The sequence below is a fragment of the Haliotis rufescens genome, unplaced genomic scaffold (genome assembly GCF_023055435.1).
Source record: "Haliotis rufescens isolate VD_foot unplaced genomic scaffold, xgHalRufe1.0.p SCAF_1, whole genome shotgun sequence".
NCBI lineage: Eukaryota > Metazoa > Mollusca > Gastropoda > Lepetellida > Haliotidae > Haliotis > Haliotis rufescens.
In genome coordinates, this window is record NW_025963779.1 from 83,848,602 (window position 1) to 83,864,400 (window position 15,799).

The 15,799-nt window shown below is 43.5% G+C and overlaps 1 protein-coding gene across 5 annotated transcripts in view; it reads right to left on the reverse strand.

Annotated features, from left to right (window-relative positions):
• Nucleotides 1-15,799, reverse strand: part of LOC124136927 (repulsive guidance molecule A-like) — a 64,917-nt gene that overhangs the window by 5,106 nt on the left and 44,012 nt on the right. For 4 of the 5 annotated variants that reach the window (XM_046503002.2, XM_046503004.2, XM_046503003.2 and 1 more), the window contains exons 2-3: nucleotides 4,071-4,240; nucleotides 3,386-3,864 (exon numbers count right to left, since the gene is read on the reverse strand). In XM_046503002.2, the coding sequence (XP_046358958.1) occupies nucleotides 3,386-3,864; nucleotides 4,071-4,240 (649 nt within the window). Of the gene's footprint in view, nucleotides 1-3,385; nucleotides 3,865-4,070; nucleotides 4,241-4,331; nucleotides 4,609-15,799 lie in introns of those variants that run through there. The other variant, XM_046503000.2, reaches the window with a different exon arrangement.

Genomic DNA, 15,799 nt, shown 5'->3' on the forward strand with positions numbered 1-15,799 from the left:
TTTGGGTGTATTTAATGTTATGGTATGGATTAGCCAAACATCTGTACATACAGACGGTTGAACCTTGTTTGATAGCAGATTAGGGGATGAATAAAAGGAAAGGTGGGTGAAACTGGGTGAACGGATGGATGAGCAAGCAGATAGATGGGTAGAAGAACGGCCAGATGGCGGCTTTAGAAATTGGCACTAGTCCTATAGTCCTTGCCAAACTGCCCAATAGCTATATCATCATTATAAAGACAAGTGGACTAAAGCAGTTTCTTTCTATCGCTGGATGGGTGCATGGGTGTCTGGTAGGTGTTTAGAAGAACGGCTATATGGGTGCACGGATGAATGGTAGAAGAACGGCTAGATGGGTGCTCAGATTATGGTAGGTGGGTAGAAGAACGGCTAGATGGATGTATGTTGGGTGAGTAGCAGGGTGGCTAGATATGTGCATAGATGAATGGTAGAAGAACGGCTAGATGGGAGCACGGATGTATTATAGATGGGTCAGAAATGGGTCAAATTGAGTTGGGACGGTGGGTGAGTGGATGGTAGGGTCGGTGGGTGAGTGGATGGTGGGGACGGTGGGTGAGTGGATGGTAGGGTCGGTGGGTGAGTGGATGGTGGGGACGGTGGGTGAGTGGATGGTAGGGTCGGTGGGTGAGTGGATGGTAGGGTCGGTGGATGGTGGGGTCGGTGGGTGAGTGGATGGTAGGGTCGGTGGATGGTGGGGTCGGTGGGTGAGTGGATGGTAGGGTTGGTGGGTGAGTGGATGGTAGGTGGATGGTACCCTCCAGTGTAGGTAGGAAGCCTGACCCTGCCTTCCACGACCATGACACAAGAAACTGCTCCACCCTGGCTAGTGTTGTATTGGTTGTACAGATCGGTTGCGTCCGATGGGATTTCCTAACCAGTATTTTGGAAACGCCATTATGTAGGTCACGGGGTCAGTGACAAAGGCAACCTCCTAAACTGAGTAACCTGCTGAAATAGTTTCCTAATCTGAATCACGTTATTCTGTAGCAAATGTGGACATTATCACCAGCCCCAGGCAGAGTGTACGTTGCCCATACGGAACAACTTCTAGATATTCATAACATTTGTCTAAACTGCTTTAATGGTGTTTAATGGACTATATGAAAACTGGTATGAATCTACTGTCAAAACCTACACACAAGCAAACGAACAGGTAGATCTAGTTTGTGGGAGTCCTGCCACCTCATAACACCACTACATCAGCAGGAGGTAGTTTGAGGGGGGGAATCGTGTCTCTCTCTGCTCACCAGTCAAAGACACCTGTCCGACCATGATGTGATTGCTATCAATTACTCTTCCAGATATATATGCATACCTTACGATAAAACTCCTAGGGTGTACCATGGGGCAGGAAGGTACCTACGTTTTCTGTCTTGTAAATGAACATGACTATATATACTTTCTTAAAGTCATGGGTTATTTAACTTCATTTCAATACATCAATACTGAATTGCACATATACCCACAATGACTTCCTAAAAAGATCTTACGAAACTCGTAAACCGGCCAATATACGTCCCTCGTGTACGTATCTACAAGACTGATAGTCGCTTTAAAAATGGTTACATTTCCAATAAAAGTTAATCTCACGGAAATAGTAGCGTCACCACACTGGTTTAGCCCATCTGTCATTGTCAAGCACTGTGTGGAGAGAGTTTTAAAAACATTACGGTTGTCATGTGCGGGAGAGACGTGAATCAGCAGCCTGGTTGTGATGTGTTTTTCTAAACACTAAATTCACACTGGCAATGTTACGTTTTCAACTTGTCAACAATAATTCGTATATTACTGTATATATTAACAATAGTTCTAGTAGTACTGTACTCAGTGTCAATAGTTCTTATAATACTATATTCAACAATAATTCTTAAAATATTGTATTCAATAACAATAGTTCTTAAGATTGTATTTTATAACAATAATTCTTACAATAACATTGTATTCTCTACAGACTATCACAATGATATCACTATAATTGCTCTGATGAACATTACAGATATCAAAACGATATTAAAGGTTCACTTCCATTTATGCAGCTTCAGTAACATACAAAAATCGGGGTTATTTTTCGCTCAAACGATGTAAAAATATGAAATTCCAATTAAAAATCGAATCAAGCCTTGGGCTGTCCTCTAATTATATGGATATCTTAAGTCAAGACTTAAACAATATTAAGCCAGTTTTGTCTCCTTCTATTAGGATGTTATTATGTGGTATTGATTGGTCGGGGGCTAGGCGAGCAGGGCCCAATTAAGGCCAATAACAACCCTTATTTTCTCTCGGAATTATATAGGTGCAAACTGGAATGGCGGGGCATAATAGACAGTGTTGTAGTACCTTGCATCCTTGTTAGTTAAGGCTCCTCGCCCTCGTTACCGAAAAAGCAAATAGGCAATTAGTAGATTGTCACTGGACCGAGGGCAATTAAACCCTTAACTGTGTAAACACTTACTTATTTGAGATTACAAAGATCTCATATTAACCTGAGATAACTTATTGTCGTTGGACATCTTTGAACATGCATGGATTAGAACTTACTCTAAATGCATAAAATATTTTACCCACAAAAGTGTTCTTAAGTAGATGCAACTCATCTGGTTCAATTATAAGAAAAAATTCTTTCCCAACTTTTTTTATCAATAACATTAAAATATTTCTGAAAGGGAAACTGTAATTAGGATAGATTACTACCCGTATTTCAATCATGAGAATTAGTAGTACTAAACTTGACTTGAATATGGCGCGAGGGGGGGTCAGGCAAACTTCGGCGAGGGGGCCAATAGCCTTCCCTTTCTCGTGTTTGTTTTCAGCTCGCTTGGAGACAAGTACAGTGGGCCGGAGAGAAGGTACACCACCATCTTCCAAAAACCTATTTACTCTAGCAAGCTAACGTGTTCCCCTTGTGCCCTCGGCCCCTCTTTTCGCTCCCGTCTACTAAGAATGAAGCAGCGAGTGTTATTGACCCGAATGCTCCAACCAACATGGCGGACATATTGATTGCGAGACCATAGCTCCTCGCGACTCTCTCGCTACTTTGTTGCATGTTCACGTGTTTCTTAGCGCATCCCCCGTCACTGACGATACCTAACATGTTCTTAAGTAATGTTCTGTCATTATATATCTTCATCAAGTCACAGCTAAGCTGCTTTTGAAGGAGCATGTGTGGCATTTTACCGTGAACAAAAGAGAATGTATTGTTTACAGAGGGGTCGGCGAGGTGCTGCCTGCCACAACCAACACAGGCCTTCTGGGTCAGGCTAAACTAGTTGAGGGGACAGGGCGAGGGGGAAGATTTGGGAAATTATATTTCAGTGTCGGGGGTTGAGTGTGTGTGTAAACATAATATATTAGTTTAAATACCAACCTTGCTGGTTGCGGTAGCTCCATTGTGTCCCGTCACGGGATCGTTTGTAACTTGGACTGTCAGGTATTTATTATTGACAAGGGGCCATGCTCCCTTCACTTTGCAAGTTTGGTATTCGTCATAAAACGTCCTGAGGTGAGGATCCCCGAACAAGCCACACTGTCTATACACCTTCTTTCCTTGGTACGTACACACCTCGGGTATCGTTGGGCGAACAGGCGTATGTTTATCGGGATCCACTGTCGGTCCGAACTCCGTACAATTATAAGATTTCATTTGATTTTTCACTCCATTTCGGACACTATAAAATCGAATATCTCCTTGACACCCACGGGCAGTTGATTTGATACAATTCATGTATGTCCGGAGGGCACTGCACCGGTCATCGTTCTTCAACGGTTCTGGGAGAATATCTGTGGCTCTTTGATAGCTCATCCAACACATGTCCACTTTGCACCCTGAGCTGCTAGGAAATCCTTCTGCAATTTACAAAAACACACCACAATTTAACAATGTCATATAAGTTTATATCGGAGCGTCCGACGGCCCCGGTGTCGAGCAAGGGGTAACCTACTTCTTTAGCTAACACTAATGGAGCCTACCTGCCCGAATCTCGAGGTAAGCTAACAACACGGAGCGAGTTTCGGCACAAATTCAAAGAGGGGAGGGATGAAATTTGACTCACCTGATCTCGACAGCATGGCCAGACTTATGAAAAAGACGAGGGTGGTTAGCGGGTGTCGAGGCGGGCTAAGACAGCACCGCGATTCCATGCCCTTCCATACAGGCCGCCTCTGTAGGATCCCGGCCGCTGCCCGTGCTGTTTGTCCTCGCGCTGGGAACCGCTCTGACGCTCTGATAACAGGAAAACACACCGTTCCATCAGCCATTAATCATTGTGACACTTCTAGCAGAGTACAAGCGGCTCACACTAACAAATCCTTACATCTCTGCCAAGTAAATTCGCTTCAATCTAACAAAGTTGTAGGTACTATCCTCTAGCCACAACGGTACACCCTGTAATGACCGAGCCAACTTGTGCATGAAAGAATAAGCCGACAGCCTAGAACGAGAATGTGGGTCAAGAGGAGGAGCCTAGATATGTCAACTGTCGGGCGAGGTGTTAGCTCCGCCTACTAAGGGCCCGCCCACTGGGCGATATATCCTGTATCACCAACCAAGCTGTCAAAACGGGCTACAAACAAACACAGCAAGCTGATCGCTGATTGGTTGGATCGTGAATGTTTCACACTCTCCAACACGTCGAACGAGCCCTCTTGACACTTGTGCTAAAAATAAACGCTAGGGGTTTGTAATGAAATGATATGATTACTATCGCTCTTCTTATGGCAGCGGCTGTAATTGTAGCAAACTATCCTAATCTCAAGGCGTGCATCACTCGCAGAGCCAACCTACAAGCTTCTCTACACCGCTGCAACCATTACAAGAAGCTTGTCCACACATAGCCCAAAGCTCCTCGCACCACAAAGAAAGGGGGATAACTGTAGTTTAGCAAAACCGCAAGGGTCAACCGTTTTCGTTTGATCTCTAACTGACGAGACATAATTGCATACCGGTTATATATCGACGTAACGATTTCTTTTCTCAGACAATGCACTTCAAATTGGTACCTTCCCTATACTGCTGTTAACTTTCAACTCGTGTCCCCAAGACAAGCCCTTTTGTATTAATAATTTATGACATGCGCCATACAAATCTCTGCTAGGTGTGAAATTTTGTCACCAATTTAAAGAAAGTATGTCAACTAGAGCGTAGGGGGTAACAAGACTGCATTATACCCCGCCCCAACCCGATCCCCACCCCCGACTTAATAGGTAAAAGACTGATATTTTTTTCTTGAACACTCAGTTGCAAGTGTGTGCACATAAAACATCCATCGGTATGTTTTCCGTTGTTTAAGGTCGCCTTGGGGCCGAAACACATATACCTTCAGAATATGATAATCGGTTTATCTGTTCCTGGTCCGTCCCGGAGTGCGTATTACTGTCGGGCAATGCCAGTTTTTGAGTCACCTTACACAGATGTAAACACTGATATTAATCCGCCACATGAAGAAGTGCCCTACTCGAAAGCACATAATAGTGACAAAGAAATATTCCTCCGCACTGAATGTTCCAACAGGGATGTGGCCGGTGTTCCTGGGTCGGCTATTCCAGACGTCTATGTTTGCTTAACAGATAGAACGCTGAAACCACGTGATCATGTATCTTTTTGCCGCAGAAGATACAACACGGCAATAACTAGTTGTCATAAAAACTTACGACGCAGCTTTGCCTTTTTTTGGCTTATTTTAAGCTCAAAATCCGGTTTCCTACAGTGGAATTATTCAACAAAAAAAGCTGGTTAGAATATCTGCAAACAGTTTCTAACTCTAAGCCTGAAAGAACATCATGTCTAACCCCCAGATACAGTAGAAGTAAAGGAAAATATGTTCAGATATCATGATATAACATTATATAAATGTTATATTACAAATGTAATTACACTGTCGTGTACAAAAGAGTTCGCGCATCAACTACCTACAAAGATGTATCCGCTGCGATATTTGACTTTTACAGTCATTTATAACCAAGAAACAAATCATTAGAATAAAACTATCTTCCTTAGATCAACAGTATATTTACAGGGAACCATATGACCAGCTTAATTACCGTTATCTTGCTCCTATCATTGTAACCCAACATTGATTCCTTCTCCTATGCCCGGTGATATAAAACCACCGAGGATCAAAGGCTGGTTTGAGCCCTCCGATTGTCTTTTACTATGCCCAATTAGTCGGGAAGAATCCCAATCTACCCCCCCCCCCCCCCCCCCTCCCACGTCACGCATAGCAATAAAATAGCTTCATCTTTGATAGTTTTTATAATAACACGGTCAAATGCCACTCCAGTTATAATATTTTCCCGTGTACGATGTGGTCATAAAAACGGCCACGGCAGCCGCGCAGTGTTGGAGCATATGAAATCAAAGCTGATTCCTCCACGACATATCGCCAGTTTGATCTGTTTTTATTGATGGTGTTGTGTAGCAGCTTATTGTGTTGAGCGAACCAGTTAAGATAATTGCGGTGCGAAGGGTCTGCCGTTTGCCGGTGTTTACGACACAATGAATTTATAGTCCTTTGATGAAGACTGCAGATTTCTAGTCATAAATTTGATGCTGTATTAGCAAGCCTTCGTTAAAGAATTAGGACCAAGGCCTAAAACGGCTAGTCCTAATTAGATACAAAAAGTGCGCATCCGGCAATCCGGCCGTGGGAGCAATAGCATCGTAGCAAATGAAGCGTAAGTAAAAAAGATACCATTTGTTAAGCTCTCTCCTATCTCTGATGGCGTTTGAATTCCGACACGAAGTCTACGTTTCCTGACGAGTCATGTCTCTAGCGCCTCTGTTTGCAGAGAGCAGTATTCTCTACCATCCCTGCCCCATGTCCATTCTCCATACTGTTAGTTGGGTTCGAATCCTAGCTTCTCTCTGATTACGATCTTTGGTTTGTCTGTTCCAAACCCATGTTAATGGGTTTCCTTGATAGTGGTGAATGAGTATGAAAACCTCTTGGTTTTCCTCCCAATCTGAAGCTGGCACGCAATGACATAGGTACTGTTTCAAAGCGGCGTTTAACTCACTCACTCGGTGTAATACCATAAGGTATCAGGTACCTGCCTTTATAACACATAACCCCAACTGAATGCGTGTGCCCTGCATGATGGGATGGGTGCACTTCCGGTGTATTCCCAAGTTGAAGGGGGGCGTCATCACCGTGTGGCATGCGACATACCGCGTACAATTTTATACCTTTCACCTATGTCTACCATCAACTGCATGTGTGACCAGTATATCCTCGTATACATCGGTTTTGTGTTTGTTGTTTATAAAATAGAACACCCAGTGAGACCGATGACTGTCATCCACTATACCGGATGGAGTGTGTGTTAACGATACACCAGAGGTGTGTCCATCTAGATAATCGTCCCATCTCCCATCGTAATGCCCCAGGGTTTCCTTATCTCCTTATCACAGTGGTACCATGACCTCATTCCACCCATGACAATACTTGAGTGAAGACCTGGGAGGACCCGGATTAGAAATGGTCATCAGTAACCCATGCTTGTGTTATGAGAATAGCGGGATCAGGTGATCAGGTGCTTGATGCATGTCATCGTAACCTAATTGCATAGATCGATGCTCATGGTGTCAATCACTGAATAGTCTGGTCGATTTTACAGAATGCCGTCACTCTGCTGGAATAGTGCTGAGAGCGGCGTTAAGCAAGATACAAATAAACATGAATGAATCTGCATCCTGGACGTATAAACGGAAAGCAAATTCGTGTGTGACAAATGTCAGTATTGAAAAAGATGCACTCGTGTATCCATGAAAACTGTCAAAACAACATTGAACTAGCTTGCAACATACGAAACGACCACAAAAGCTCTGACTGCTGAAGAAAACAATAAGACTGGCTTGACCAAAGACTTGGAGTGTCTTCCCTCCTTGAATAACGAACCAATGCCCTAGATATGAACAGTTCTGCTCCCTGTGCCACAGAAACACCATGATGTATCAGAATCCTTTAATTGAGATGATGTATCAATGTTTATCTCACCGCCAGCGTTAGATGCGGAGATATAATGCCCCTCCACACACGTCTGGTGCTCCAGTTACAACCGAGGCCAACAAAGCTCGGGGATTTGCATGAGACTGATATGATATCTATCTATCATGTATCCAAATTGCCCGACATCACTGAACCGCTATCCGACTTAATTTACTAAAGTGGAGTACGAACCTCCGCATTGACCTTTCGCTATTTTAACCCTGTTTGCAGTTCGCATTAACTCGTTTGGGGGATGTGTGGAGTTCTCGCGCAATGAAAAGATATGGAATATGAAATATGCTTTATTCTCCAGTACTATGTCTGTGCGGTGTTGATCTTCCTCTTCTTCCTTGTGAAGTCTCACGTGTAGCTTCACAACATGGTGAGCGGGAGGGAAGGCGGAATGTCAGACGCTCGCGCTTAATTTGAGACAAGGAGATGATAACAGCCAGGAATTACCCTGAATTGAAGATGCGGACACGGCCGGGGGTTAAGGGTTACGAGAGAAAGTTCTGAGTCTGTTCCGATTGGTGTTATCGTCTGCCGACGCAGCTAACGTCTGCTTCGAGGATCCGCTTTTCGCGGTGTCGTTATTTCTAGGCATAAGCGTCCACATCAGCGATGCGTTTACATATCCGATTATTCGATATGATTTTATGAATAGTCGATGGAAGTAAGACATTACACTCCATTTGCATATGGATTGCGTGTCATTTGCAGTGTTGAAGCCACTATTATTCCCATTACGACAACCCGTATCATGGCATAATCTCTCTCATATTCTTATTAAGTATGAGAACAACAAATTCGATTATGTTTTTTGTCAGGAGTAAGTTGACTAAAATGCTCAAGAACTTGATTCGTAATCTCTTCGCAGCGAAACGAGAGTTAACGAGATTTCGTGCCGTGTACCCGAACCATCCCTTTTCATGGGTATTGGGCTTCACACGCATGCGCGAAGATGGTGACATTTTACTCGGGATTTTGAGCCAACTTTGTACTGCTGGACTTCAAACTCTTTCGCACTGTCTTGCAGAGGGGGGGTCTGGGACGGTTTGTAATCTTTCAATTTCGCACGTAAGCCATGTTCAAATACTCGTCAAGTTTTCTAGCGGCGCGAAAACTCGAGTAAACAAGCACCTGGCGTAGGCCCTAGCGGTTTGAGAAGACCCTGAGTAAATACCCAAGAAATTCACCTCTTCAGGATCGGTTAATTCTTTTGTTCTGTCGACCGTCCACTGTACTTTAGCGAAATCAATTCCTCAACAGTATTTCTGGGGTCTAACAAACTAGAAGACCTGGTTTCCATTAAAGGAATGCGAGGCATTCTTACGGTATCTAGATTTTCAATTATACCGTAGATGGCTAACCCATGTACCATTGTTTTCGGCTACCAGCTTTGTCACTGCCTCCATCAGATGCAACAACATAACTGGGAGGCCTTAATGCATCCCCGCGTTTTCAATTGCCTCGTAATAAAACGCTTAAGCCGCTCTCCCGTTTGTTTAGACAAGAGGTTTGTTAAAACGAAATAATATGCCATTAACACAAGTTTGTTAATTTGTAGACCCTTTCAAAGCATCGGAGCGATGACGTAACGGGATGTGGCCTAATCAATGGACCCGAGGCGAAGGTAACCGACCCGAAAAGGGGGCGGGGCATCTGTCAGAGCCTGGCACGTGATACATGAGTGACGTAAGGATAATTGGCACTTTCCTGACAAGTAGGGGGAATGATCGAAGTGAAAATAATGGAAGCGTTCCAGTTGAATGAACACAGTCTCTTTAACGATTATGTCATGCAAGATGAAATGAATTCGCAAATGTTACTGGTCCGGTAGGTACTTAAGTAATTGCATATTCAAATGGTCGTTTCATCTTACAACTCTTGACGACTTGTGCCCCGCTATAATGTATTATCGTGTCATGCAATCTGTGCATGACATTTGTGACTTACAATCATTGTTGATTAATGCAATAATTAATCACATCACGATTCAATCAACGGAACGACAGGTGAATCATTAAAACCTAAACACAATTAGGCAGTAATTACAATCACCTGACAAGTACGATGACTCGCAATCTCACGTTCACTGTTTGAGAAATAAATGTTTTTAAAATGATAATTCTCGACACCACAACAATGGGAGACGACTGTAGAATGTCACTTGGGCCCACGCCCCGCTATCTCTGATAACGCTGGCCGCTTTAAATGATTTACATGGCATACTTTGAGAGCATAAAGATAATTAAACCTTAATGAAATTCAAAATCTTTCATTTGAGATCTCCACGTGCGAGAAGCATAACGCCTGGTTTGAATGTAACACATTTTCCACTATGTACGCAGTTCCTATATTCTTATCGCAAAATATGCCAGAGAACGCATTCTGGAGGCAAGCAATTAAGCTTTATAACACTCGACACATGCGTTTAATCAGCGGCAATACTTAATTCGCTATCAGTGAATCATTTGTAAGTTGTTTCAAGGTTCATTACGTTGTAAGACGAAAACCTATAACCCAAAGCAGAGATTGGGCATTGCCTGGGGGTAGCGCACCTGGTTTGGGGGAGGCGAGGGGGTTGGGGAGTAGGTATAATTCATACATACTCCCCCAAGCGTGAAAACCTTAATATAACCAAACCGTGTTCCCACCGTATTCAACTATCAAGATGAAAGAGTTGTAGGTCGAGTTCTACACCAACAACAATACGCTTAGGACAGATGTGAGCACGCTATTACTGTTTTTGAACAATCTCATTAAACGTGGGTAAATATTGTACATATCATAAGAGCTTGTGAATGGAAAACTTCGCTTCCAGTCAATTGGGTCTCGTTATTGGAGCGCTCCCTTGGCGAGGAAACTCTTTCTCGTGGTATTAAGACTTCAATTATTTGTAGATATGAAAGATTTCGAAATTGCTTGGCGACTTTAACACTGTAAGATTATCAATCGGAACGCATGCAGCCGCGGGTGACGTTTTTCAAAAGGATTAAGTTCTTTTGTGACGGAGAGTTGTTCGGCGTTGTATAGATAAACAGTCCCAACACACATACACGCCGCGGTATAATGAAAGGACCAACTGTTTACTAACATAAACACTGAAAATGCGCATGGCAATTTTGGTATTTTCAGCGTCATCAAGGAGTACAAGATATACTGAAATACTAAAGAAACGCAACATCACATGAATAACACTGAGCGGACCCTTCTCAAGCAGGGAAAGAAACAGAGTGGGTGGATGGATAGAAAACAGAGTATACTCCCAGATGGGGGTTTGGGGGGGGGGGGGGGGGGGGGGTCCAGACCCCCACTTTTGAAAAACAAATCTAGTATGCTGTAGGAAGTAGTATGCTGTGGACAGAGAGGATTTTGATATTTTGGACCCCTCCCTTTTAAAATTGCTGGTTCCGCCCTTGACTCCCCAGGGAGTTGAGAATAAAAAATCACGTGCACTCTTGTCTATTGTTTGGAGTAGTAATGCAGCACTTTGAACATGCTTTAGGGCGTGGATGTGGCGCATTGTAAATATGTACACTATTACTATTATTAAATAATCTACTATGGCCTTATATGGAAAGAAAAGAGAAATGTGGCGTGTTTAATGTGCCCAGACTGTTTCCGTATACACATCATACAGGAGGTTGGAGGGGTATAGCATGAGGGCGAATGTTGCATGTTGTGAGCGATTGTGACACTATCACGGACGTCCGCAATGAGCATAAAAGGGTTCAGCGGGTCCAAAATAGCCTCACATCTTTGAAGAATCGGAATTCACATTTTACACTTGGTCAGTTTAAACGGCATCAATAGAGAAATCGACCAGTAAACCAATCCGGTATAGCGCTTTTAATTGCACAGGGTAGTGATTTCATATCCGAAGTGAAACGCAAAGCCGAGATGAAGGGATGGGCTGTTACAGGCTACACTGTAATTATCAAAATTCTCGTTATTATGTGCTATATTAAACTAACCATAAATTAAATATTGAACTTGGAAAACATACAAAGCCACCAACCCTACTACATCAGAGGCAATGCTCTACATGTTCAACCATTGATGACGAAAAACACGACTTACTTCACTGTATTAAACACACTCAAGAAAGAAATATACTCTTTGGAAAATTATCCAGACAAAATGTAAATGTAAATGTCCATAGTCATGAAGACAAATTATTTCCCTACATCCTGTCAAATAATGAAGCAGTCAATATCAACTGCATTTGTTTCCATATCTATCATTTCAAACAATAAATACCCCTTCATAATCATCCGTTGACATTTTATGTATAATAATATCATCAAATATGTAATATTGATTGTTTTGTTTTTGGTTGTGTCTACAGGAATGTAAATTATGTATGTCTGTTTATATGTATATATGAATCATAATGTCTTGTCCTTTAAAATTGCATCTGTCCCGTAATGGAACGTTTCTGCAATAAATATTATCTTATCTTATCTATTATTATACTGCGACTTTACGAAGTCGAACGAAAGACAGCACACGTATACCAGTGAATAGCAATTGGTGTGATGTATTTGCTAATTACTGTGAAACGGAAACAAGACGAAATTGACGTGTTGCTTTAGTCGGAATGGGACAACATTGGCCGGACGATAAACAAACGGCGCACCTCGGGGTCAGCGTCAGCGGTCAGTCAGTGGTCAAGCAGTAGGTAGCATCTACGCCAGGATTCCATAGCTCTTGACTCAGGTGAACATGTGTGCCCAGAACGCAGGGACTTGAGGCTCATGAGGGTGAGGGGGGTGTGGGGGGCGGATGGTGAAGTCCAAAGGCATGGGCCAAGTATTGGAAGGTTGATGAATCTGACAAATTGAAAAAAATGGACAGTGTGGTCTGACTTTGAAACCAGGACATCCATGGATTTGAAATAGGGTGGTGGTTAGGGGGGTACGGGAGGCTGGGGGCGGTGGCGGGTGGTGTCGGTGGGGGGTTCTACGGGAGGGACATGGAACAGAGTGGTGTGATGGGGGTAGATTCACAAACGGGCAAGGTGACAGACAGGGAGAGAATTAGAGAGTGGTACTCTGGGACCCGATTCACAGAGCGATCGTAATAGCGACCAGTGCCCTTTATTCTTACTGTTGTAACTCGAATATTTACGACAGTCGAATCGGCTAGTGCTCGCAAGCCGAACGCAATTCTTACTGTTGTAACTCGTATACTGACTACCTTTATTTAGACGAATACTAGTTGTAGCACTAAGATTTCCTTATACATATGGGCCCAGATCGCTTCACAGAAATATGTTGGAGGCGCATATGGACAGACTGCACAGTGATGGAGGGAAGGTCTGGTATCTCGCCGTGTGGACCCGAGGGTGGGGGTAGCGGTGAGGGTGGGGGTAGAGATGGCGTGTGACCAGTGGACAAAGGACTCAAAGCCTCACAGACAAACCCTACGTTTGGTTATGGAGGGGGGACGCGGTGAGAAAATGGTGACTGTCGTGTGTGAAGGCCGACATATTGACATATCACTTCTGGCCCTAATTTCTGGTAATTTAGTCTGAGATTCTTCCTTCCTGTGTCACGAGTTGACGGTGGAAGGGGAATTTGACGTGTTGTCGACGTCTTCTGATGCTATCATTATTGTTACAAGCTTCACCCCCTGCTGGTGGTAATATTTGGATGAGGAGTCACATCCATAAGATGGAGCCAGATACATGTCGCCGCTAGGATCCAAGGACAGCCCGACATTACTGGGACTGGGTGTGTGCAACATTGTTGGTACTGCGTGTGCCCGATATTACTTGGAATGGGTGTGTGCAACATCGTTGGGACTGCGTGTATGCAATATTACTTGGACTGGGTGTGTGCAACATAGTTGGGACTGCGTGTGCAACATTGTTGGGACTGCGTGTGTTAAACATTACTGGGACTGCGTGTGTGCAACATTGTTGGGACTGGGTGTGCAACTTTGTTGGGACTGCGTGTGTGCAACGGTGTGGGAACTACGTGTGCACCATTGTTGGGACTGCGTGTGTGCAACATTACTGGGACTGAGTGTGTGCAACATTACTGGGACTGAGTGTGTGCAACATTACTGGGACTGAGTGTGAAACATTACTGGGACTCGACTTGGTGGACAGCAGGGTCAAGGTGCGTCCCCAACATACTACCAGACACCATTTACCGGTATACTGTCAATAGTAACAAGGTTTCAAGGAAACGAACTCCATATTTACTCACTCACTCCTATTTCGGCGGGTGTTACACGATTTATCGCCATTACTCGTGCAACGGCCGAGAGGCTAAGGTGGGCAGCCAGTGTTGAATCAATCAATTTGTGTTATCAAAGCCACACTAATATTGACAGGGACAAAATGTGCCCCCTCGGCACGGTACGACAACACATTCACGCGAAAATATCTCGAGCTTTGTGCTTAGGTTGTCGTCTGCTCTCCCAACACAGGAGACCTTGAGTGTCACAAATCTCTCACCTCAGGTAAGATGAAGCAAAAGTGAGACTTTTCGCTGTGTTCTGCTGAATCCGTGTGACTACGTGTCCTCTCTAGGCAAACTTTCACCACGGCTGATGCGAGCGACCAGATGGCCGACCGTCACACAAACCTTAATATTCTCCTCCTAGTGTCATCTCCAAACTTGGGTCCAGGCGCGGCCTCACAGACACGTCAGACAACGCTCTCAAATTCCAAGAAACCGGAAAAATTCAAAATCACTCAGTCCAACCCCACAAGCCCATACAAACCACAGTAACTGATAGTCACACAAGATTAAGAGTTCACATTTCAAAATTCCAGATCCACCACCATAGCTCTAAATGGTTGAAAACAACAACTTCCTCAGCATTTGTTAATAACCGCAAATTAGCAAGAAACCATCTCGGTATTACAAAGTAGTTCATACATGCTTGTCAAAACCAACAGCTACAGCATTCAAACAAAAAAGATTCTCCGATAAAAAAATCCAACTTAACTAACTTCAGCGTATCATTGTTTCTTATTAATTTTATGTAATAATACCTAACGGAAGGGAACACCTACTCCTCATCGCCCGGGGTTAAGGTAAAGTGAAGTCCAGAGTGTAGTTGCATATTCATACACTATATATCTCACCGCGACATGTGGTTGTTGTTGCAATCTGTGCCTTGGTGTTGGAGAGGATTGCAGGTGACAACTCATGATAGATTATCGGGTGGTATAGCCTGCTTACAATGCCGATTGCAGCGTATTTATTTGCCCAGTGACTGAATGCTGTTTTATTTCTCACTCTCGCCGCTAGAGGTCACACGTTGCTAGGTGTTGGGCGCCCAGTTTCAATATAGAGTGAGATTTGTCCCGAGCTTGAGATGACGCTTTTTAAATTTGCTAAATCTGCAACACCGGTGCTCCAGAATGCACAATGTGGATTTCTTGTGTAATCTTCTGCCGCAGGGATGTTAGTGTGTGTTTTTATCGGTGTGATGAAATAAAGCGATGACAAGTGAGAGGCTTATTTCTCTGGACCTACAAGGCCTGCAGATGCGAAACAACGGCACAGTGAGCACTGACAAACATTTCACATCGCAGTAACAAGTTTAAACCCTGCCTTTACCAAATCAAATGTTTATATAGCATGTACATGCGACAAAATGTCATTGCCTTGCATTGCGGGCGAAATATCAGTACAATATTAATCAATACGCAGCACGCAACGTCCAAAGTAAATTCTCAACGAACACTTAAATAAAAGACGATCGAATAATTAATATTTATCTTCTTTTTTAAATTCGCGGACAACACCCAACTTGCAATCTACTTTTTTTTT